Source organism: Dama dama, chromosome 20, assembly GCF_033118175.1.
Source record: "Dama dama isolate Ldn47 chromosome 20, ASM3311817v1, whole genome shotgun sequence".
Lineage (NCBI taxonomy): Eukaryota > Metazoa > Chordata > Mammalia > Artiodactyla > Cervidae > Dama > Dama dama.
In genome coordinates, this window is record NC_083700.1 from 83,831,925 (window position 1) to 83,857,100 (window position 25,176).

The 25,176-nt window shown below is 40.1% G+C and overlaps 1 protein-coding gene across 9 annotated transcripts in view; it reads right to left on the reverse strand.

The window, feature by feature from the left end:
- Positions 1 to 25,176, reverse strand: part of FGGY (FGGY carbohydrate kinase domain containing) — a 475,197-nt gene that overhangs the window by 282,187 nt on the left and 167,834 nt on the right. For all 9 annotated transcript variants that reach the window (XM_061121747.1, XM_061121749.1, XM_061121748.1 and 6 more), the window contains one exon: positions 21,805 to 21,920. In XM_061121747.1, coding sequence (XP_060977730.1) covers positions 21,805 to 21,920 — 116 coding nt within the window. The remainder of the gene's footprint in view (positions 1 to 21,804; positions 21,921 to 25,176) is intronic.

Here is a 25,176-nt window from a genome sequence, read left to right on the forward strand (position 1 = left end):
CTTTAATTTGAGATTTTATTATAGCAATAGCTTATACTCTAAGTAATAAAAATCAGAAACTCTAGTCATATATATGTTCATCCGGATACAACCATAAAATTATATGGTATATATGCAGGATTCTTTCTTGCTGTGCCCAAAGGAGTTAGAACGTTCTGGCAAAGGCAATTATTTCAATATACAAACTAAATCTCAGACTATGCAGGGTTGTCAAATAAATAAAAACTATTTTCTGGTCCTAAAACTACATACATACTACTACTATCCTATATGAAATAGGATTCTATACAGAATACATATACACACATATGTACATACACACAATTTCCCCCTTGGGAAATGTAGTCAAGATTCTTATCCCCAAACTTATTAAATGTTTTTATGTAGCCTCTCTCTTTTAAATAAACGGTAATTTTTCCAAGGGTGAGAACTTGCTCAAGTATGAAAACATTTGCCCATGATTCATATAATTGGGCTTGAGGTTGGAGTTTGCTACCATGAAAACTACAGACTTCACTTCAGATTTGTGTCTGGCAAGCCCACAGGAGTTCTAACATCAGTCTGGTTTTTGAAATAATTCCAGGGTGACCTAAGCCATTAAAAGAGGACTCAGCTGGTGATAAAAAGATCCTGGTAAACACAATCATCAACTTGACAAACACATTCGTCTAGAGACATCTAACCCTTGGTCTATACCCCTATAAACTGAAGTTTCCGAATAGTTTAGCATACACGAGAGAGCACAGATTGTGTTCACCATCTGGTTATCAGCCCTGTTCTCCTACTTGCAGAGCTCGGCTGATGATGGCATGAGGAAATAAATCAATTACTCTAGCCAAAAAGCAGTTGGCTGAACTAGAATACTGAACTAGTATTCACAGCATCAGGAAATAGGATTCTATAAATCAGAATTTTTTTTCCTATCAGTTTTCAAAGATACTCTCTGTGAAATATATCCCAACACAGACACATTCCCACAGGAATACGTGTTTCTTCACATGCACAGAGCCGACGTAAAGCGGAGCAGCGCACCTCTTGGGAAGTCTGTCTTCCCAAGTCAGAAAGCTGTTCAGTTCATCTCGAGCCCCTGAGCTTTGCCGATACAATGTCTGAAGTTTTTCCAATGAGTTGAACTTCATATGGTTTCAGCATAATGGAAACAGACCCTGAAGGAACCTGTGCCTTGGAACTTCTATGTTGAAAGTGAAATAGTCAATAGAATCGAAGGTTAAACTGGCTAATTTACTTTCACAAAAACTCTATTTTGTTGGTGTTCATGTTTAATGGAAATACACACCTTTGCTCTCTTCCTGGCTCCCACAGGTTTATGGTTCTGATGAGGAGAGTAGTTGTTGAAGAAAGAAGATGAGAATCAGGAAGAGAACTGTGTAGTTAAAACACACAAAGGAAACAGAATGTGGGTTTGAGCCTGGGATCTGCCTCAAACTAATTCAGAGACTATCCCTAATTATTTCACTTTTGTGGGCTTCAGCTGTTTTCCCTGTAAAGCCAGTAGATGCTCTTCATGTTTCTTTTTAAGTACTAACATTCTAAATATATATATATATATATTTTAATTTAAAGAACTTTATATAGTTAAGGAAAGAAATGACAAAATGAACCCCATTATTTCCTTGTTTAAAATGCTTCAATAGTTCCTTGATGCCTAATGCAATAGTTTTTAACATTTTGATTGTGCATGCCACTAAAAGTCTTTAGCATCAGTTCCCAATATATATTTATTACTTATAAATTACATACATGTGCTATTGAATTTATGCATTATGTGGGCATTATGAAACATACATAAAAATGGAATTTAAAAATAATGAAATTAAAAATAAATAGAAATTTTAAATTTCTTTCCATACTCAGTGGACCATCTTGCTTGACATCATTTGAGGTATAAAATCTCATTTAGAGAACATGAAGATATAGTATAAAGTTTAAGCAACTCATTGTGCATAGAAAGGTCATTCATTATAGTTTGATTCCTGCCTACTTTTCCAGTTTCATCTCTCCCCTTTCCTGGCCTCTAACTCAATGTCCCAGAAATTTCTTCCCTGAACATACCCCATCACTCAGTTTGAATCTTTATTTATGCTGTCACTTCTATCAGCAATACCCTTCACCTGGATAGCTCTTCACCTGGAAAACACCTTCTCATCTATGGCAGAGACTATGACTTGCCTACTTAGTTACAGAACCTCCCCTTTCTTAATAATACAACTCTTGTTTTTATTGGCAGCTGAAATGTAACCAGCGAAAAATTTATCTTTTTTCAGCTTCCCTTAGTTGTAATTGTGTAAAACCATTCTGGCCAATGAGTAGTAAGCAGAAGTGGTGGATGAACTGTCAGAGATAACATTCTAAAATGGAAGCAGACTCATTGAACTTTTGCTCTTGGTCTTGCTCTTCTTCCTAGAACATAGACTTGACCCTGAAGGCAAGATAGTAAGACCATCAGATGAGGCTCCATGGTGAGGACAAGGGTGTGATGTGTAGAGGACTGAAAAAGGGCAGTCAACCAGAAGACAGACATCAGCAGGGGAAATGGTGCCAGAAGGGGAGGCCAAGATGGGGTTTTGTTGTGTGCCCCAGAGCATTCGGTTCTCGAGAAGGTTTATTCTGTGAAGTCACAGGATTTGATTTTCATTATAGAAAGTTCATACTGGCTGCAGTATGCAGAATGGATTGAAGAAGGCAAGTTTCAGTCAGAGGTGTCAAAAGCCTGTTGAATAGCCCAGAAGGTAGATTACAGGAATATAAACTTGGTGGCATTTAAGGTGGAGAGTACATGAGTTAGAGACACTCAGAGGATGAACCTGACAGCACTTGGTAATTGATTATACATGGGAAATCAAAGAAAAGGAGATGTCAAGGGCTTGGAAAACAAAACAACAAATGAACGATCCCCACCCTGTGTGCTGATAATCACAACGTGGAGCACTGCTGAAGAAAATCACACAACAGGGCAGATTAATAATAAACTCATGGCTGCCCCTCACCTGAGCTCTCAGGACTATTTATTAATCCTCCAGGTTCTAATTACTTTGCTCCCACACTCCCTACTGAAACCTGGTCTACTCTTCTCAAACTTCTGACTCCTCCAGTTCTCTACCACACTCACAGATGACCAACTCACCTCCAACTTCACAGAGAAAATATAAGTCACCTGAAGAAAGCTCCCTCAACTTTCCATTCTGAGCTTACACTTCCCCAGGTCTGCACTCTTTTTTTTTTTTTTTATAACAATAGTAGGGTTATATCCCTGCTCTTGTCTAGAAGTCACTGCTTCCTGCCTTCTCCGAAACTTTACAGGGCTCATTCTCCCTTCTCCCTCTGATGTCCCTAACCTGTCACTCACTGCTAGAACCTTCCCATCAGCAAGTAGACCTACTCAAGCAAACCTCTGCCATCATCAGCCGACCGACCAAACTGAAAACTCCATTCACTCTCAGTTACTCCTCCTTTAGCAACTGCCCCCATTTCTCTCTTTCCCTCCCAACCAAATTTCTTAAGAATTGCCTAAACGTGCTGGCTCTGTTTTCTCAGCTATCATTCTGAGTCTGGCATCTGAAGGTCTTGGCTTGAATCCTGACTACCTAGCTGGCCTGTGGCTTGAATTCACACTAGCTAACTGTGCAACTCTGGGTGATTAAATTTCTTTAGACTCAATTTACCTCTCCTGTAAAAAGTGGTGGTGAGGGGGTATAAGATGACTACATACTGCAATATAATAACCCATTTTAAGCACTTGGCATGGTGTCCTGCATTCAGTCATTATTAGTTGTAGCTGCTGTGCTAATCATCATTTATTCCTCAACCCTTATCATCTGCCCCCAGTAGTATAATAAAGTCACTTTATCAAGTAGACAGTTTTCAGTCCTAATCTCATTTCCTCTTCCAACCTCCCTGGAGGCTGTTCCCTCCCACTTTCAGCTCTCCTGGTCTGATTAGCTCTTGTTCATTACTCTTTAGCCCCCCTTTGCAGGCACATCCTCCTCTACTGAGTCTTTAAGTGCTGCAATTCCTTTGCGCCAAATTCATTATTCTTCTGCTAGAACTTCTCACGCATATCTACAGCTTCAAACATCACCTACACTGATAGCTTCCAAATCTCTAGTTCTAACCTTATCTCTTGTTTCAGCAAAGACCCAACTGTCTACTCCTTGTCTTCATTTAGATATCTCAGCAGCAGGACTCATGATCTTAACCCTCTTTCCTTTGTTTTAACTCTCCTCTGAAGCCTGTCTTTGTGCATTTCCTAACACTTCTATCAATACATCCATTCATTTACTGAGTACCTACTGAGTATCTACTGAGTACCTACTACGTTCCAGAGTTTTTTTTCCTACACATTATTTTGTTTTAGAAAATATTTGAGAGAACTTATAACTAGTAAGCAAAGATAAACAAGGAGGGGTGGGATTAAAGATGAAATAAATATTAATTAAAGATTAAATAAAGCCAAAGATGGGAACAAAATGAATTGGGATGGGCCTAAATAAATATACCAGTGGCTTTAAAATCCACTAAAAATGAGTCTCAGATTTGCTTTAAATTCTCAAGCAGCTAAAGGGGTGAGGAATATCTTGCCAGTGCCTCAAGATGATGCCCAGGAGAAACTAAAAGTAATTATTCAGAAAAACTAAGAGAAACTAAAAATAAGTTAAATAATCAGATCAGACAAGATTTTTTTTCTGTGAGGCCTGCGTTACAAGGTCTCTGTGTGAGGTCATCCTAACGACCAGGTATTATTTAGGAATTACCTTCTCAGTATGCCAGGTGGGTGAACTCAGGTTTAACAACTTTCTTGATACTAGTCACACAGCTAGGGAATGGCAAGGCCAAGATTTTAAACTCATGTATACATACGGCTATCAAACCCATTTTCTTTACATAACCCCAAAGTGCCTTTTAAAAATAAATGTCCCCGGGCTTTCCTGGTGGTCTAGGGGTTAGCAGTCTTCCAGCCTGTGCAGGAGACATGGGTTCGATCCCTGGTCCGGGAAGATCCCACACACCTTGGAGCACCTAAGCCCGTGTACCACAACTACTGAGTCTAGCTCTAGAGCCTGTGAGCCACGACGACTGAAGCCTGTGTGCCTAGAGCTCGTGCCCCACAATAAGCCAAGCCACCGCCAAGAGAAACCCATGCACTGCAGCTAGAGAGCAGCCCCTGTTCACTGCAACTGGAGAAAGTTCCATGCAGCAACAAAAGCCCAGCATGGCCAAAAATAAATAAATAGATAAATCTTCTTAAAACCGTCCCCCACCCAGCATCTCTGAGACGACAGATGTCTACATACAGCGTCCATAACAGTGCAACATATGATATTGCAAAAGCTCTCTATCTTGAAGATCCCCTGGCAGCTCTGCGCTTTCAATTTAAAGACAAATCCATAGTCCTTGGTAGAAAAGATTGTGGAGAGGGAAGAATATGATGTATTAATAAAACATTGTAAAATCATTACCTGGTCCCTTAAGTAGCCTCTGAAGTAAGGGCAGTGGGGAAAAAAAACCAAACAAACAAAAAAAAAACTGCAGGAGTTTTTTTCCCCTCCTAATAGGTCGTACATTTCAGCAGCTAAAAGGGTATGAAAATTTAACGGAATTTTTAATGTCTTTCTAGGTTTTATGATACCACAAAGAGATCATTTGCGTTCTACTCGCCATGAGAACAGATGGGTGACGGGGTGGCAGGGCCGTGACTCACCATCTCCTCCTGCCCGCAGAGCCTGCCTGAGCAGTGGGCAAACTTCTGGGATCAATAGGGTTCAAGGCAAGGCGGTATCTGCCAGCAAACCTTGGAGAAGGCCATTAGTCAACCGTGACCTGCCAACCTGACCACAGTGGCCTTCTAATGTGGATTCTCAGAAAGGTTAGACCGTGCTGGGAAGCTGAAAAGGTCGTGGGTATCTCACCATCAAAACTCTACAGAACTAGGGTAAAGGGCAGAGCAGAAGAGCTAGGCTGTCAGAGGGAAGGGCCACCTCAGAGGCCAAGGTCATCACCCATCTGCTGCGTGACCGGGAGAAGTTAAGTGGGAGAGGCAGCAGCTGACAGGCTACGTGCAGCAGAGAACGGCAGCCACCGGAAACGGCCGCCCTTCAAGAACACTGGACGGAATGTCCTCTAAATGGATGACAATCGTGGCATGAGCTCAGGTGTCTAATCAGGATCTAGAAGCTAATACCTTTCAGAAAAAGGGAAAAGAAATCCAAAATAGAGCTGTACATTTTAATGTGATTAAAATACATGCCACTTTGTGTCATACTGTCCAGTCCTTCTGGGATTACAGAGGGACTGAGACAGTTCTAATCATCTGAGAACCACATCCTTATGCCTCTTTTATCTATGTTATTTCAGAGAAAGGGAAGAAGGAACCTCTGAGATGGCAGGCATCTTCTGTGATTTCCTTGAGCAATGTCCTCGAGTTGGCAATGAGAAGGGGCTCTGATGTCTGGTGGATCTTGATGTGGATCTAGCTCCATGATTTATTAATATTTTGACTTTGGGCAGGTGATTTCATTAGATCACACAACCCCAGACTCTTCAACTGTTTCCCTTTCACTGGGTCGAAAGTATCGTTTTTATCTGGGTCATTTTCCTGTAGATAAACTCATTTTTTTGTGTCAGTGGCCTTTATAGGCCTAGAATAGGAAACAGGATTTCAGATATAATCTGACCAGAAGGGGCTTTTGCTATCTTGGTTTGAATAGTGCAGCTGTATAGAGGCGGCCGAGCCCCAGGAGGCTCTGCAGCCTTGTGGTCAGATATGCCGACTCTAGAGAAAACCTATCTCTAGCTCCATTACTTACTGCGTGACTGAGCAACTTACTTCTCTGTGCCTTATTTTACTGATCAGTAAAATAAGTATAAAATAGTACGTACATAGACTGGTGAAGGGAATTAAATAAGTTAATAGATGCAAAGTATCTAGAAATGACTGGTACGTAATAAATACTCAACAAATACCTACTTGGTTTATTACAACTCTCTAAGAAATTTAGGCTACTACTGAGTTCACATTTATACCACTGAAAAGATAATATTTCCGTCCTTTTATTTTTTTATTACAGCATGATTTATATAATATAACATTATATTAGTTTTAGGTGAACAACATAATGATTTAATATTTGTAGATATTACAAAATGATCATCATAATAAATCTAGCTAACTTTGATCACTGTTAGCCTCTGGCAACCACCAATCTGTTTTCTGTTTCGATAAGCTCGGTTTTATTATTTTTTTTAATTCCACATATAAATGAGATCATAAGGTATTTGTCTTTCTCTGACTTATTCCACTTAGCACAATGCTTTCAAGGTCCTTCTATGTTGTCACAAATGTTAAGATTTCATTCTTTTTATGGCTGAATAATATCTCATTGTAGATATATTCCACATCATCTTTACTGATTCATCTTTTGGTGAGCACTGAGGTGGTTACTTTAGTATCTTGGATATTATACATAATGCTGCAATGAACATGGAGATATATACACCTTCTCAAGTTAGTGTTTTCATTTTCTTCAGATAAATAGCCAGAAGTGGAATTGCTGCATCAAGTGGTAGTTCTATTTTTAATTTTTTGAGAAACCTTCATAATGTTTTCCATAGTGGCTGTACCAACTCATAGTCTCACCAACCATCATAAATGTTCTCTTCTTTCCATATCCTCACCAATACTTCGTTATTTATTGTCATTTTGATAATAGTCATCCAGGAGTTGAGATAATATTTCATTGTGGTTTTGATCTGCATTTCGCTGATGATTAGAGATGTTGAGCATCTATTCATTTACCTACTGGCCATCTGTATGTCTTTTTGGAAAAAAAAAAAAAGTCTATTCATATCTTCTGTCATTCTTTCCCTGTATTTTTTAATGAAAAGACATGACTATAACCCTTGATAAAAATCCACCTTGCTAAGTTTAGACTACCTTCTAGCCCACTGATGTTTAAACTATTTTTGGATTATGTTGTTCAATGTATTAATTATGGTTGTTTTCTATCATTTGTATTTTTACTCAGCAAGTCTCTTGTGTATTCATCTAAGTTGTTGACTGAAAATACTGACAATGGCACGTCAGCATGCAATGCTGTGTGTCATACCAGCAGGGACACACAGGTTGAGATTTGGTCCATTACAGTCTTTGAGACACTTCCTTGAACATTTGGGAATCCATTTATGGACACATTTATTTCAAATATCTCTTTTCATTATGAGAAAATTTTTAAAATTCTCAAAAATGTGTTGAATGCAAGATACTTTTCTTCTATGCCATTTTATTGATCTATCATGTTCTCAAAATTCTAAATAATTAACTCATTTATTTATTCAATAACAATTAATGAACAGCATTCTGTCAATAAACAGATAAATAAATTTAATAACAAGGTAATTTTATACAGTGACTAGTGCTGAGAAGAAAATACAACAAAGAAACAGAATATGGGTAGAGCAGGGGTGCTAGCGTGGGTGGGAAAGGAAGACTCTTCTCTAATGACATTTGAGCTGAGACCTGAAAAGAAAGAGATGGCCCTGCAGATATTTTAAGAAAGACGGAGCCAGAGAGAAGTCAGAGATAATGAAAAGGAAATATATACTTGAAATCTTTGAGGATAGAAAGAAGGTTACTATGGTTGAATGGTGACTACGGGGGTCATGGTAAGCAATACAAAAGACAGAGAGGGAGATATCACATGTGACCTTGTAGAGCATGGCAACGGATTTAGATTTTTTTTTTCCTACTGTAATGAAAAGCCACTGGCTGGGAAGAATTTAGGTAGGAGAGTAACATGATCTAATTTATATTTTTAAAATAATATTCTGGCTGCCATGTAGAAAACAGATTATCAGAGGGAAGAACATAATCAAGGAAACCAATGAAGAGGCTGGGACACTAACCTAGCAACAGATGAAAGTACTATGAACTGGGAAGAGGGTAAAACTTCTCAATTTTTCCATAACAATAGAAGAGGGTAAGAATAGCCTACTTCTGGGTTCCTTTTGGAGTCAAACAGAAAGGACTTGATAAATTGAAGGTAAAGTGTGAGTGAAAAAGAAGCATGAAGAATGACTTCTAGGTTTGGGTCCTGACCAACTGGAAAATTGTGGTACTTTTTACTGAGATGGAGATACCCAAAGGAACAGCATGTTGTATGGCTGGGCCGTGTGAGCAAATTAAGAGTTCTGTGTTGGAATTAATCTTCCCCATGCATCTATTCCCCTATTAAACGTTTATTTTGTGGTGATGCTAGGACACAGAGAGGAGACAAGGAGTCTTAAAAGAGAGTCTACAAGAAGATATAAAAGCAGACAGACAAGATGTAAGCACCAGGTGCTACGGGAGCTTAGTTTATGTACCAACCTCCAGACAGGGAGAGTGTTACTGAGAAAAGAATTTCAAGAACAGATAACACCTAAGGCCAGGGTAGCAGGACTTCTTCACAGTGAACCCGGGTTACCTCCTAATGACATTCTCTTTCACAATTATAGACTTAACAACCAAAACCAAGGTATCTTGTATCATTAATATAAAGGACACAGACCAATAGTTTTGAGGGACTAAACTTTTGGAAAATTGGGATAAAGTACAACTATCTCCTACCTCTAGGCACCAATTCAGTTTTATTCCCAGGGGCTCCAAGATCACATCTAAAACTTATTTTCTTCATTGTGAATGCCCAGCTGGACATAAAATTGACTGAGACGGTCAAAATGCCGTCTAAGGTTTTATTTTCTCTCAGGTACACTTGGTCTGAATGAAGCTAGTTCTCTGGAATAATGATTTCAGCATCTTGTATGCTATAGATTTCCAACTTTCTCAGCTCAGGTCACAGTAGACTCATTTCACCATGCTCCTTCCTGCCACGGAGTCATTCAAATGCTGTCACCTCTGCCTAAAACACTGTTCCCATGCCTATTCACAGCGTTAATGCACATTAAGTTATATAAACAGCACTTTCTCAAACATTTCCTAGCTTCTCTGACAAGTTCACAGTCTCTCTTATATTCTTGAAGCCCTTTCCCCGTTCTTTGTAGCATTTACCTCAGTGGCAGTTTTCTGATGGGTTGTTAATGCTCTCTGCACTAGTCTGAACCCTCTAGGAAGACAGAAATCCAGTTGGCTTTGGTTCACCATTATTCTCCTGCATGGGACACAATGCTTAGTACTGTTAAGCTGACGAACAAAAGCAAAGAAGAAAAATAAAAGTCTTTCCTCTCTTTTTATATGCTGTTGTTAGTATTACCATGTTTTTGTGTCCCATTAGCCCAACCTTCTTAGTTTCCTTTCCCCTGAATAAAATTACCAAAAGTCCTTTGTAGTTATTCATAGGATTTGGCATTAGGGCAGTCCACTGTTAGTTCTACTATGATATTTTATGGAGTACTGAAATTTGTGTTGGTTAACTTAGTTACTGTTTGCCAGGGTCTTAACAGAAGTCACAACACACACGTACAAATCCACTCCCTCATAAGGACAATGCAAGGTAGGTATTCCTATACATGTTTAATAGATGAAGAAACTGGGTCTCAGAGAGGTTGAACGACATATCCAAGGTTACACAGCCAAGTGATAATTCTGGGATTTGATCCCTGGTCCTTCTGACTTGAAAGCTTGTGATTTCTGGTTCTCCCAAATGTAAACTTTTTTTTTTTTTTTCAGAGCGGAAAAATATAATGGGAAATATAAATGTGATTGTATACAATTAGAAAAAAGAAAAACTCTTCTAAAGTTGTAAAGCATAGTAGGCACATTAGTCACTGAGTTTCCCAGTTAATTATTAGCAATGCACCCTGTATTTTTTTATTTGCCTGTGGCTATGTGCTGTTTTGCTCATCAAAAAAACCAAAAGTTGCCAGTTATGGGACTGAAGGAAAACATATAATTCAAATCAAGGTAACCTCTTAAAGGGACTTCGCAGTTGGCACAGTGGTAAAGAAACTGCCTATCAATGCAGGAGGTGTAAGAGACATGGGTTCAATCCCTGGGTTGGGAAGATCCCCTGGAGTAGGAAATGGCAACCCACTCAAATGTTCTTGCCTGGAAAATTCCATGGACAGAGGAGCCTGGGAGGCTACCATCCATGGAGTCACAAAGAGTTGGACACAGCTGAGCATGTACACATGCATACACACACACACACACACACACACACACACACACACACACACCCTCTTAAAGAGTTAAGAATGTGATTATGACTTAGAAGCAGACATCTGCTTAGTCTATTATATCCAACTTGGGGAAAAAAAGCTGTGGGAACCCAAAGGTGAAGCTCAGAAAAAGATATTCCCCAAATTTATAAGTTGGTAATAATTATATGGGATTGTTTAAGAGGAATGGGCCTTGGAAGACATGATCTGTCACTTAGAAAACAGTTTGTGTTCAGAACAGACAGCTGTTAAGATATCAATAACTAATGTTTTCTGAAGACACAGGATGTGTTAGGAACTATACCTACAATATTTCCTTTAATCCTCATGATATACCAATTAAGGCTCAGAAAAATCAATCACTTCACGCAAGAACACATATGACCGAGCCAGAACTGAACTCAGGCATCTGACTCTGGTGACCACATTTTTAAACATTAAAATCTGTAGTTGTTCAGTTTAACCCCATGGACTATAACCAGCCAGGCTCCTTTGTCCATGGGATTTCCATTTCCTTCTCCGGGTATCTTCCTGAACCAGGGACTGAACCCCTGTCTCCTGCATTGGTACGCAGATTCTTTACCAGTAAGCCACTAGGGAGGACTTAAACTTTAAAACTGGCAATGACTAATATATTACTTATTTTATTTGTATCAGTCACTTGAAAGCTTGTTTGATATGGTCCAAGATCCAACCATTTCCAGCTGCTTTGGGCAAAGCAGTTTTTGCATCTTCAAGATTGAACACTGGACAATGGTTGGGTTCACCTATGGAGGTCTTTCCCTCAGTGACATTCTTCTAGAGCTTACTCCCTTTTCAAGTGACAGTATCCAGACTGGCTAAATGACCAAAATCTGTTGAAAAATGTCAAAGAGGAAAGTTGAGATAGAGTAGTGAAATGGGACTGGGGGGTCAGAAGACCTGGTTTCTGATGTCAGCTCTGTCACTAAGATGCTGCAAGATGAAAGAAATTCACCCTGACTCCCCGAGTGTTGGTATTTCATCTATAAAATGAGGGCATTAGAGCAAAATCTTCAAGATCTCTTTTGGCTCTGGTATTCACTGGCTGTCCAGTGGTAGGAAGAGAAGCTGGAGTTTGACCTCACTTTTGGGAGGCTCCCAATTATTTTCCAGATGCCATGCTGAAAAGAGGAGCAGTTCCATGAAACCTTATATAGAGCAAAATCTCTGACAGTCATTATCTTACAACCTGATGTGGTCATCACTGTTCCCTTACCCTTCTGGCTCTGCAGGGCTATTCCTGGAAGTACCAGCAGCTGAAACAGTACTTCTGGGAATCTAAGGGCACTGAAGAGTGGGGAACATGGTTACTTCTTTCAGGCCCACTGATAGGAAACAAGGAGTGTCCAGGGAGTGAAGACCGTTGTCCTCTAGTTGCCAAGGCACACTTACAAATGATAACAGATAACATGTCTACAGGCTTTGTAAATCACATTGTCCTCTGATCTGATATCTCATTTCAGCTTCTCAACAAACTTTATCAAAGGGAAGGTAGGTAATGGGTACTATATGTGACTGAAGGAAAGAAATAGGCTTGGGAAACACACACACACACATACACACACACAATATTTCTCAGCTTCATAGGAGCTACAAAACTCCTAAAACTCCTTCACTTTTATCTACTTTATTTATAGCACTGGCAGGAATAATTATTGGAACCATCTCTTGAGAGCACTGAAGCCAATTCTTTGACACTGAGTCTCTTACCAGTGGCCCCATGTTCAAGGAAGGATAGAAATGTCATTAGAAGTTAAACCCAGTCCCCTCTCCTATCCCATCCTCTGCCACTCATCCCCACCCCACGCCAAGTCCACTGCTCCAGCAACACCCAATCATTCACTGACATTCTTCTGTATCTTCATGCCTTTGCTTGTCTCTTCATGCTGTTTCTTCTGCCTCACAAGTCATTGTCTCTTTTTTCTTGGTAAAATACTACTCATATTCTTTCAGACACATTTCAGATGCCATCTCATGTGAAGACTTCTTTGATACAACCTCTAGTTATTGGTGACTTCCTGCTCTGCTTGCCCAAGTAATTTGTACATCTCTAGATTATTGAAAAACACAAAAAACATTGAGAATATTAATTCAATTATCTCTACTCCTCACCCCATAGATGTGAGATCTTCAAGGGATGGACCATGATGAATCCAATTTTTCTATCCCTGGTACTTAGCCCAGCACCTAGCACATAGGAGACACTCAGCAGCATGGCTAGAGGGATGGATGCATGACTGGATAGGTCACTAACTGACAGGAAGACCTCTAGGTCATTCTCCATCAGGAAGAAGTTTAATTTTAAAGGGTAAAGTAAGATACTATGATACTCAAAGGATATGTTATCATCTCAAGTCCTGGAAAGACCTTGTTCTGGCACTTGGACAAGAATAAGAAAGATGATAAGAGTAGAAAGGATAAGACCAAAGACTCATGGTCAAGGGCAAAGTCTAGTCCAGAGCACCCACAGGGATGGTCTCCCTCAGGACAAGGAAGAGATAGTATAACAGGTCCTACAGAGCCTAGAAAACATTGCAATTACCTGTGGCCAATGGCTTCTCCAGACCTCCCAATGTAAATTACCAAAAACAGCACTGACATCTTGTGATACCAAGATGGTGCAACAAGCAGTTCAGCAAAGCTTGAAATGATAAACAAGTCTCACATTCTAAGGAACAAATGGATAAATCCTTGTAAACATGTCTAGTTTTATTGGGCAAATTCAGAACATTGAGTATCCACAGATAAAAGGACTTTATAATATCCATAGCTATGGATGACATTGCTGGACTCAGGCTCCCAACATTGTTCCTGATGAATACTTCTGGTGAAAATCCCTTGGGTATGTTTCCAAAATAGGATTTCCTCTTCTTTCCCTACGGATGTGGTAGAATTAGCAGAAACACTCCCACTTCCTAGTTCTATACTCTTATTTAATCCTAGGAAAAGGAACCGCCTAACTGATTCATGAGACTTGGGGAAAAAACCAACATCCATGGGGCCATTTTAATGAGGAAGGAGAACCACAGCCTTGAAAGGGGTCAGTACAGGCGTGGCATGAGTCTCTCTTCTTGAACCACCTCTAGGCCAGTGGGCTCTTGGAGTCTAAGTTGGAATTTAGCAGATCAAACAGCACATCAGGTGCTGAAACAAGCCCAGCCAGATGTCTTGTCTCTTTGTCCCAGCTCCTTGGCCTGCCAGTGAATGGATCAAGTTGGTGCCATGCTGTTTCCAGCGCCCAGACAGGTCCAGAAAAGAGGGTAAGATTCCCTCCATGTTCTTTAATTTAGTCTAACCAAAATCAAAACAACACTTTGCTTCAGGTGTCTCTGTGAAATATTCTCAACTGGTTAGACTCTGGGGCAGAACACTGGTGAATACTGGCAGATCTATGTCCCCAACACATACATATCATTAGTCAAATCCTTAAACTATACTTTTAAGCCTAAAGGACAAAAATATCTAAAATGCAGCTTCAGTTAACTGCAGGATTTATGTTACTCTATGAAAAAAGTGGTATTCTCAGGGATTCCCTGGTGGCTCAGGGGTAAAGAATTTGTCTTGCAATGCAAGAGCTATCAGTTCAATCCCTGGTCCAGGAAGATCCCATACGCTGCAGAGCAACTAAGCCTGTGTACCACAACTACTGAGCCTGGGCTCTAGAGCCCGCTTGCCACAACTACTGAAACCCCCGAGCTTTAGCTCAGTTTCTGCAACAAGACAAGCCACCACAATGAGAAACCTGCGCACTGCAACTAGAGAGGAGCTCCCACTTGTCATAACTAGAGAAAAAGCCCGTGCAGCAGTGAAGACTGACCACAGCCCAAAATAAATAAATGAATAAACTTTAAAAAAGGGACATTCCCAATCTCTCGAAACTAAGTTGTGCGTGTTGCTTTGGGGCTTTTTTCTGAAGGAGTCTAATATTTCCTCTCAGGAAAGTCTCTGACAGACTTGCTGCAGGAATGAGCTCTCATTCAGGTGGGGGTCTGTCTTCCACAGGAGTCCCTGCATAAGTGGCAAACGGGTTAGTGAAAAAAGGACTATGAACACTGGATTTATGAAACAAAATCATCGTCTATCATCTAACACTATCATTTAATTCAAAAGGAGGTACAGAGTCCATTAACTGTTAGGTTAATTGTTCCCAACTAGTAGGAGCAATTGAAGCCAAAGAGGGGCTTATTTATCAAATCCTTTGTTCAAACACATATTCGCTCATTCAAGTACATATTTCATCAGTATGTACTAAGTGGCAGATAAAGGGCCCACAGTGTCCAGTGCCTAAAACATGGTCTCACAAAGGGAGAGGAAACAAGAAAAAAATGCAGCCTCCCTCCTCTTAAGGAATGGTCCCCTTTACATCTGCTTCATCATCACTTCTGCCTCTCATGTAACAGTTAATAACTCCTTCTACTTGGAGTTTAAGTTTCTCTGTTGTCTGGCTTCCCTGACCCCACAAAACAAGTGATCTATAAGCTAACATACTATACTCTTTTAGGCATTACAAGGCTCTTTCTGTAATGCAAATTATCACTCTATAATTCAGCCATGCTATACACATTCATAAAATGGCCTGCCCCCAAAACACAATGAAACACTTTTTCCCAGGAAGATAAAAAAGCAACTGGGACCTGCTGAAAGAGAGCCTGGATAATCAATTAGAACAGATAGGATGCTACTTCTCTTCCTAAGGGTCCTTCTTCCCTGTTGATTTCTTCCTTCCTATTTGCTTTTGACAGATGTTTAGGATCAGATAGGTAACAAGGCAATGGTTCACACAGAAGGGAAGTTCAAAATCTATTGACACAGATCATTTTATTGGACTACGGGTATGTAATTCCCTACAAAATGCTGGGCGTGAGGTTTCTCTATCAATTCTGGACATGAAATCAACTAGTATAGTTTTAACTGTCCAAAAAAATGCCTAATATATTCTTCTGATTCACAAAACTGTTTTTTTCCCTTATTTTGTATAATGTTCCCAAACCAAACCACCCAAACATCTCCCTGAAGGAAAGCATTAAGTAGTAACATTTTATCTTTGGAAATTTGCAAGTAGTTACTTAAAACATTATAAATTTCTTCCCTTGTCCTTGAAATGCACCATATAAATATTGCATTTGATCCTTAACTTACATTTCATAAATAATTTATTTCAAAACTATTCCTCCATAAGACTATCAGCTGCTGAGGTGTTCAGTTTTCAGGGAAAGCATTTATTTACTGCGTGAGCCCAGGAAGGCTGGTAAAGACTTGGCTAAAAGCTCCACACGGAACGAATTATGGCAATTATATTAATGGTCAAATCCATGATGTGCTGTTCAAATCTGTTAAAAGGTTTTGCACTGTATTGCCCACGTCTGATGGGCAATGAGTCCACCGGAAATGTTTAACACTTCATAGGGAGGCTTCCAAGATACATTTCTCATAGTTCCAAGAATTGCGACAGACTGTCTGGAGGTAACTTCCAGAGGAGTCTCTGAAAGTCACAACTGGGAGTGCATAGTTATCTCTTTAACATCATCCACTTCTGGTTCAGACTGAAACTACAAGCTCAAGTCACCAGAAATGAAAATCAAAGGAAACATCACACAATTAATTTTGATGAATGGGTAAGTTTTAATTCACGTATGGCAACATTCTGGTTAATGATATGTCTCCTTATGACATCCATTAAAAATCCATTAACTTAACAGGCAAAATCTAATAAAGTTACTCTGGAAATTTTCTGTGAGGTTAACATTATAGACTTTTAATGAATATTTCCTGTAGGTATTGCTCTATTAGCAGAGCTAATATACTTATAAAACATGGATCTTGTGCTTGGCGGGTTGGGAGGGAAGCACAAAAAGATGAAAATAATCAGAAAATCAGAGTTGAGGTTGGACCCAAATCACCTAAAATCCTGCTGAAATTAGTAAAGGGCACTAGAGCTTTTAGAAGTGAAAACTGGATATCCCAGTACCAGCCACCACAGTCATTCATTTATCCTTACCCACTTACTAATCAAAGAGTAATTTAGCTGCTAAAATGTGCCATGTCTTGTGCTAGGACCATAATATGAAGGTAAACAAGTGAAAATTCACAGGTCAAGAACCTTACAGTCTACAGTAAAATGAAGACATCTAACAGGTAATCAATGTATACTATAATAAAGCTGCATTCAACACACCGTGCAAACAACTAAATCTCAGGGAAAGGGTGGGCAAATAAATTTTAAAAATCACTGAAACAATGAAGCAACTGAAGTTGAAATTTGTGTTCCAGTAAACTATTAGCTCTTCTAGGCTATACCACAGGGAAAGTTTTAATTCTGGACATCACTTATTGATTCTGCATGTGGTTACAGAAAGTTCCTTCTCTCTCTGATTCTCATCTAAAAACAAAGTAACAGTACACTTTTGCCACTGGTTGTGAAAATTACATGCAACAAGGTACATAAAAACACATAGAAATGTGCTTGAAATACAGAAGGGGAAGGAGGTTTAGCATTTATTTATTGCCTATTATAGGCCCCAACCAATATTATTTGGAAGTCAATACAGTGTCATGGTTAAGGCAGGATTTGGAATCCTCCAAACATAGGTTTGAATTCTGCCTCTATCATTTGCAAACTGTGCAACCATAGGCTAGACACCCTTCCCTTTTCTGAACCTTGGCTGCTTCAGCTGTAGAACAGGATAACTAAAAATAACTCTGTTATGCTGTTTGGAGACTTTTGAAAGATAATGGTTGTAATGCAATAGTACTATGTCTCAGAAACAATACACTATTACTTTTAATTCTACCATTAACTATATCTTTCATAGACAAGACTATAGAGATAAAAAAGCATTACGAGACTTGTCTAAGTTCATACAATTAATGCTAAAACTAAAACTACCCTTGCTCCCAGTTCCATGTTTTAGATCCAACTTCCCTGCAGTCCTCAATTAGATGGCAACAGTCCCGACCCTGGGACCCAGTCTTGATGATTCTCCTTCAAGGCAGGGAACTCGTGACTGGAGACTTAACATCAGAACATCAGACTGGAGACTTAAAACTCAGGGGCCCTGCTTGAGCACCAATGACCAACGAACTAGTACCCTGGGGTTGAAGGCAACATTGTATACCCAAGATTCATATGCTAAAGGTCTAGCCTCCAATGTACTTGGAGATTAGAGTTGATAAGGAGGTACTCATCCTACACGCTAGCAAAGTAATGCTCAAAATTCCTCAAGCGAGGCTTCAACAGTACATGAAGCAAGAACTTCCAGATGCTCAAGTTGGACTGAGAAAAGTCAGAGGAACCAGAGATCAAATTGCCAACATACATTGGATCATTGACAAAGCAACAGAGATCCAGAAAAACATCTACTTCTGCTTTACTGACCATGCCAAAGCGTCTGACTGTGGGGATCACAACAAACTGCGGAAAATTCTTCAAGAGATGGGAATACCAGACCACATGATCTGCCTCCTAAGAAATGTGTATGCAGGTCAAGAACCAACAGTTAGAACCAGACAAGGACATGGTTCAAGCTTGGGAAAGGAGTATGTCAAGGCTGTATATTGTCACCCTGCCTATTTAACTTATATGCAGCGTACCTCATGAGAAATGCCAGACTGGATGAAGCACAAGCTGGAATCAAGACTGCAGGAAGAAATATCAATAACCTCAGATATGAAGATGATACCGCCTTTATGGCAGAATGCAAAGAGGAACTAAAGAGCCTCTTGATGAAAGTGAAAGAAGAGAGTGAAAAAGTTGGCTTAAAACTCAACATTTAAAAAACTAAGATCATGGCATCTGATCCCATCACTTCAGGGCAAATAGATGGGAAAACAATGGAAACAGTGACTTTATTTTCTTGGGCTCCAAAATCACTGCAGATGGTGACTGCAGCCATGAAATTAAAAGACACTTGCTCTTTGGAAGAAAAGTTATGACCAAACTAGATAGCATATTAAAAAGCAGAGACATTACTTGGCCAACAAAGGTCCATCTAGTCAAAGCTATGCTAGATGGACCTTTGTTGGCCAAGTAATGTCTCTCCAGTAGTCATGTATGGATGTGAGAGTTGGACCAGAAAGAAAGCTGAGTGCCGAAGAATTAATGCTTTTGATCTGTGGTATTGAAGAAGACTCTTGAGAGTCCCTTGGACTGCAAATAGATTAAACCAGTAAATCCTAAAGGAAATCAGTCCTGAATATTCATTGGAGGGACCAATGCTGAAGCTGAAGCTCCAATACTTTGACCACCTGATGCAAAGAACTGACTCATTGGAAAAGACCCTGATGCTGGGAAAGATTGAAGGCAGAAGGATAAGGGGATAAGAGAGGATGAAATGGTTGGATGGCATCACTGACTCGATGGACATGAGTTTGAGCAATCTCCAAGAGTTGGTGATGGAGAGGGAAGCCTGATGTACTGCTGCCCATGGGGTCAGACATGACTGAGCAACTAAACTGAACTGAACTTCCCCGTCCATTTCAATTCAATCAACTATGCTTATATTGTACACATTCTGTCAGTAGATATTTATCAACATCTTCTATGCCAAGATACTCAAGGGTAAGGCAGATACAGTCCCTGCCCTCCAGAAGCTTTTGGTTTAGTATCATTTTTCTGTCTGGCTGCCTGACTCCAAGCGGTGTGAATATCCAGAATTTTAAGGTACTATATGCCTGAAAGTATTAACACTTTTCATACCCTGTGAAGTTATATCCTCTCATCAGCTGAGAGTCTATCACACTCAGACTCTAATGTCTCTAAGTATGGACTATGGATGTTTGTTTCAATGAAGCTCAAACTGGCTTTAGATGCTGAATATCAGACTTCTGCCTAACCCTGCTGGAGGGTTATATATAACTGTATACAGCCACATCAGTCCCTCAAGTCTCAAACAGCCCAAGGAGGACATCTGCTTCATTAGGAAAGTATAGAGTTAGAGATCGCAGTCCTAATAATGACCCTACAAGAGCAGATAGAAGAACTGAATCTCAGTTTTTCCATCTGAAACATGGAAACAGCTAGACGAATAGGTTTGTGAGGGCCAAATGAGGTAAATGAATTGATCGCCTACCAAACCACCAACCAAAGAACTTAGAATGCCACTAACAACTAACGATCGCTGGTTTGCTTTCTTCTTCTCTTCCTCTGGCCCCAAGCTCCTGCCCGTCTCCGCAAGCTCCAATCCTACAGGGGTTTCAGTTGGGCTACAGAAAGTCCAGAAGGGTTCTCTTGCATACTACCCTGGCTCTGTTCTCTCCCTAGATTTAGCTATGAGCAGTTGAGCAGACCATGCTCAGCTGAGCTATGCTGTCTACAGCATAGCAGTACAGATGCTATGTGGATCTTTCATATTTCTGTCCTTATATTCTCGAAATGTAAGACAGTAGTCATGAGGACTCCACCAGAGAACAGTTGGACTGAAATAATCTACTATGTGACTCAGTTATCAAGGGCAGTTGAAACAGTAGCAGACACTACTAGTTGTTCACCCATATTTCTCAGCACAGCTCTCAATTTCTGGTCTGTCACATGGATGGCCCCAAGGCTGCCTGACCAATGACCACATTTCCCAGCCACCCCTGCGGCCTAGTGGGGCTTTGTTAAGAAGCACTGGTGTACAGGCTGTGATCAGAAATGAAATGGTCCATTTCTTTGTTATGCTTTCTCCAAAGGAATGTGGAAGGATTCTTCTGGTCGTTTTCTTTCTTCCCAATCGCTAGCTGGGGACTGATGAGAACTGAAGGAGCAATCTGGACCCAAACTTGGAGGTCATGTTATAAGAAAGGCAGAGCTGCCTGACAATCACTTACTTCAGTTCTAATACATAAGAGGGAAATACTCTGCCACCCTGTTTAATTCACAGTACTTGAAACTTGTCTTGTTCCAACCTCCTAGCCCACACACTAAACAATACAGAAGTATTTTCTTTAATCATGTGGAGTATCTTACCTGATGACAGCTTACTCAAAAGGTAGGTAGTAACTATATGAAATACGCATCTTTCTGTGACATGAATATGAACTTTATCTTGAAGCTTTAACATATCAGCTACCATTATATATACCTAGTATCTGAATTATTTTACCAGGTAAATTCCTGCTAGTCCTCCACTCCTTTCCTACCTAGTTAGTGCCACATAAAACTGGAAGTCAGGGGCCCTATGGCTTTAGTCAGGGACAACTGGCTCACATTCCAGTTTATGCTTTGTTCCTGATCCTTCCAATTTTGAGCACTTCAATTATTTGTTCTTTCCTGCTCATGCCCTTACCTGGTTCCTTGAACCTAAATCACAACACATTTTCCAAGGTCTGACTGGGATGATCCATATATACCTTTGATTATGCTATTTCCAGCTGCTCCATGCAAATATCTTCCCCAGTCTAGTGGCATGTCTAGGAGTCTACATTTCAAGGCAGATTATCATAGCTCAGTTACTATAAGCCCCAGTACAAAGGTCTATTAGTCATGACCTACCCATCATAGCTTACTAGCTTCTCTTTGAAACATAGGGATGTGTTTCTATATTTTAATTTAGACAAAAACAAACAAAAAACAAACACCAATATGTTCATATATACATACACATAATCAGAAAAATATATATTATTTTTTACCTATTTTGCTGTAATTATCTGTAACCAAGTCTTCCAAACCAACCATCTTCCAGAAACTGTCATCCCAGCCTTTCTCTGCAGAGTATGTCCACTTGCACACCAGGGAGCAGAGAGACCTAAGAAAATAGGAGAGAGGTAGAACCAATAATATGAGCCAGGCTTCGTTATATTTTGCCAAACACTTGTTGAGATATCTGCAATAGTGAAAAAACAGAATAAACTGAAGTAATTATTCACCCCTGAATACAATCAGAAGTCCTCAATGACATCTGTTAATGATTGAGAGTACCTTCTTTCACTTTCAATAGGGTTTCAGCCCTTTATTTAGATCTGACTAAACAGTATATATAAATATCTGCATGTATATTTCTATTCATATTTATATGACATTTATGAGATAACCAGAAATTACAACACTGACTAGCTACCTGGGATTCTCCAGACAAGAGGACTTGAGTGGGTGCCATGCTCTCCTCCAAGGGATCGTCCCAACCCAGGAACAGAACCCAAGGTATTCCACACTGCAGGCAGATTCTTTACCATCTGAGCCACCAGGGAAGCCCAAGAATACTGGAGTGGGCAGCCTATCCCTTTTACAGGGGATCTTCCCAAACCAGGAATTGAACCACAGTCTCCTGCATAGCAGGCGACTCTTTACCAGCTGAGCTACTAGGGAAGCCCGGAGATAAACAGAAATTAAAACAATGACTAGCTATTTGATGATACTGAGCATTATTACAAACAGCAAAAACAAGACTGGGAGCCGACTGTGCCTCAGATCATGAACTCCTTATTGCCAAATTCAGACTTAAATTGAAGAAAGTGGGGAAAACCACTAAACCATTCAGGTATGACATAAATCAAATGCCTTATGATTATACAGTGGAAGTGACAAATAGATTTAGGGGACCAGATCTGATAGAGTGCCTGATGAACTATGGACAGAGGTTCGTGACACTGTACAGGAGACAGGGATCAAGACAGTCCCCAGGAAAAAGAAATTCAAAAAAGCAAAATGGCTGTCTGAGGAGGCCTTACAAATAGCTCTGAAAAGAAGAGAAGAGAAAAGCAAAGGAGAAAAGGAAAGAAATACCCATTTGAATGCAGAATTCCAAAGAATAGCAAGGAGAGATAAGAAAGCCTTTCTCAGAGATCAATGCAAAGAAATAGAAGAAAACAATAGAATGGGAAAGACTAGAAATCTCTTCAGGAAAATTAGAGATACCAAGGGAACATTTAATGCAAAGATGGGCTCAATAAAGGACAGAAATGCTACAGACCAGACAGAAGCAGAAGATATTAAGAAGAGGTGGCAAGAATACACAGAATTGTACAAAAATGATCTTCATGACCCAGTTAATTATGGTGGTGTGATCACTCACCTAGAGCCAGACATCCTGGAATGCGAAGTCAAGTGGGCCTTAGGAAGCATCACTATGAACAAAGCTAGTGGAGGTGATGGAATTCCAGTTGAGCTATTTCAAATCCTAAAAGATGATGTTGTGAAAGTGCTGCACTCAATACGTCAGCAAATTTGGAAAACTCAGCAGTGGCCAAAGGACTGGAAAAGGTCAGTTTTCAGTCCAATCCCAAAGAAAGGAAATGCCAAAGAATGCTCAAACTACTATACAATTGCACTCATCTCACACGCTAGTAAAGTAATGCCCAAAATTCTCCAAGCCAGGCTTTAACAGTACATGAACCATGAACTTCCAGATGTTCAAGATGGTTCTAGAAAAGGCAGAGGAACCAGAGATCAAATTGCCAACATCCACTGGATCATTGAAAAAGCAAGAGAGTTCCAGAAAAACATCTATTTCTGCTTTATTGACTATGCCAAAGCCTTTGACTATGTGGATCACAATAAGCTGTGGAAAATTCTTCAAGAGATGGGAATACCAGACCACCTGACCTGCCTCTTGAGAAACCTGTATCAGGTTAGGAAGCAACAGTTAGAACTGGACATGGAACAACAGACTGGTTCCAAATCGGGAAAGGAATATGTCAAGGCTGTATGTTGTCACCTGCTTATTTAACTTATATGCAGAGTACATCATGAGAAATGCTGGGCTAGAGGAAGCACAAGCTGGAACCAAGATTGCCAGGAGAAATATCAATAACCTGAGATATGCAGATGACACCACCCTTATGGCACAAAGTGAAGAAGAACTAAAGAGCCTCTTGATGAAAGTGAAAGAGGAGAGTGAAAAAGGTGACTTAAAGCTCAACATTCAGAAAACTAAGATCATGCATCTGGTCCCATCACTTCATGGCAAATAGATGGGGAAACAGTGGAAACAGTGTCAGACTTTTTTTGGGGGGGCTCCAAAATCACTGCAGATGGTGATTGCAACCATGAAATTAAAAGACGCTTACTCCTTGGAAGGGAAGTTATGACAAACCTAGAGAGCATATTAAAAAGCAGAGACATTACTTTGCCAACAAAGGTCCATCTAGTTAAGGCTATTGTTTTTCCAGTAGTCATGCATGGATGCTAGAGTTGAACTATAAAGAAAGCTGAACACCGAAGAATTGATGCTTTTGAAAGGTGGTGTTGGAGAAGACTCTTGAGAGTCCCTCGGACTGCAAGGAGAGCCAACCAGTCCATCGTAAAGGAGATCAGTCCTAGGTGTTCATGGGAAGGACTGATGTTGAAGCTGAAACTCCAATACTTTGGCCACCTGATGTAAAGAGCTAACTCATTTGAAAAGACCCTGATGCTGGGAAAGATTGAGGGCAAGAGGAGAGGGGGACGACAGAGGATGAGATGGTTGGATGGCATCACCGACTGAATGGACATGAGTTTGGGTAGGCTCCGGGGGTTGGTGTGGGATAGGCAGGCCTGACATTCTGCCACTCATGGGGTCGCAAAGAGTCGGACACGACTGAGCAACTGAACTGAACTGAGCATTATTATTTAGTGTTAGGTATGATATTGATAATTCTGGTTATGTTCTGAAAAAGGCTTCTTAGCTGATACATATTAAAACACTGATGTATAAAATGATTTATTATCTGGTATCTACTGTAAAACAGCAAGTGAGGGGAAGTGAATGACATTGCAGATGGAACAGAATTGGCCATGGGTTGGTAGCTGTGGGGCTGAGGGTGGTTAAATGGGTGTTCATTATACGTATCTATTCTGTACATGTTCAAAATTTTCTGTAATAAAAAAATAAAAAACCAAAATGGTGTCTGGTATAGATGTGATGACTGCAGTCTAAAGCAACATTTAACAGGAGGAAGACAAGTGCTAGATGGCCTTCTCCTTTCTGGCTTCATGTCTCATCAATTCCCTCTTAGTATTCTACATTCCAGCAATAAACAACCCTTTAGAGTGCTCTGAAAAAGTCACATTCTTGCATACTTCTG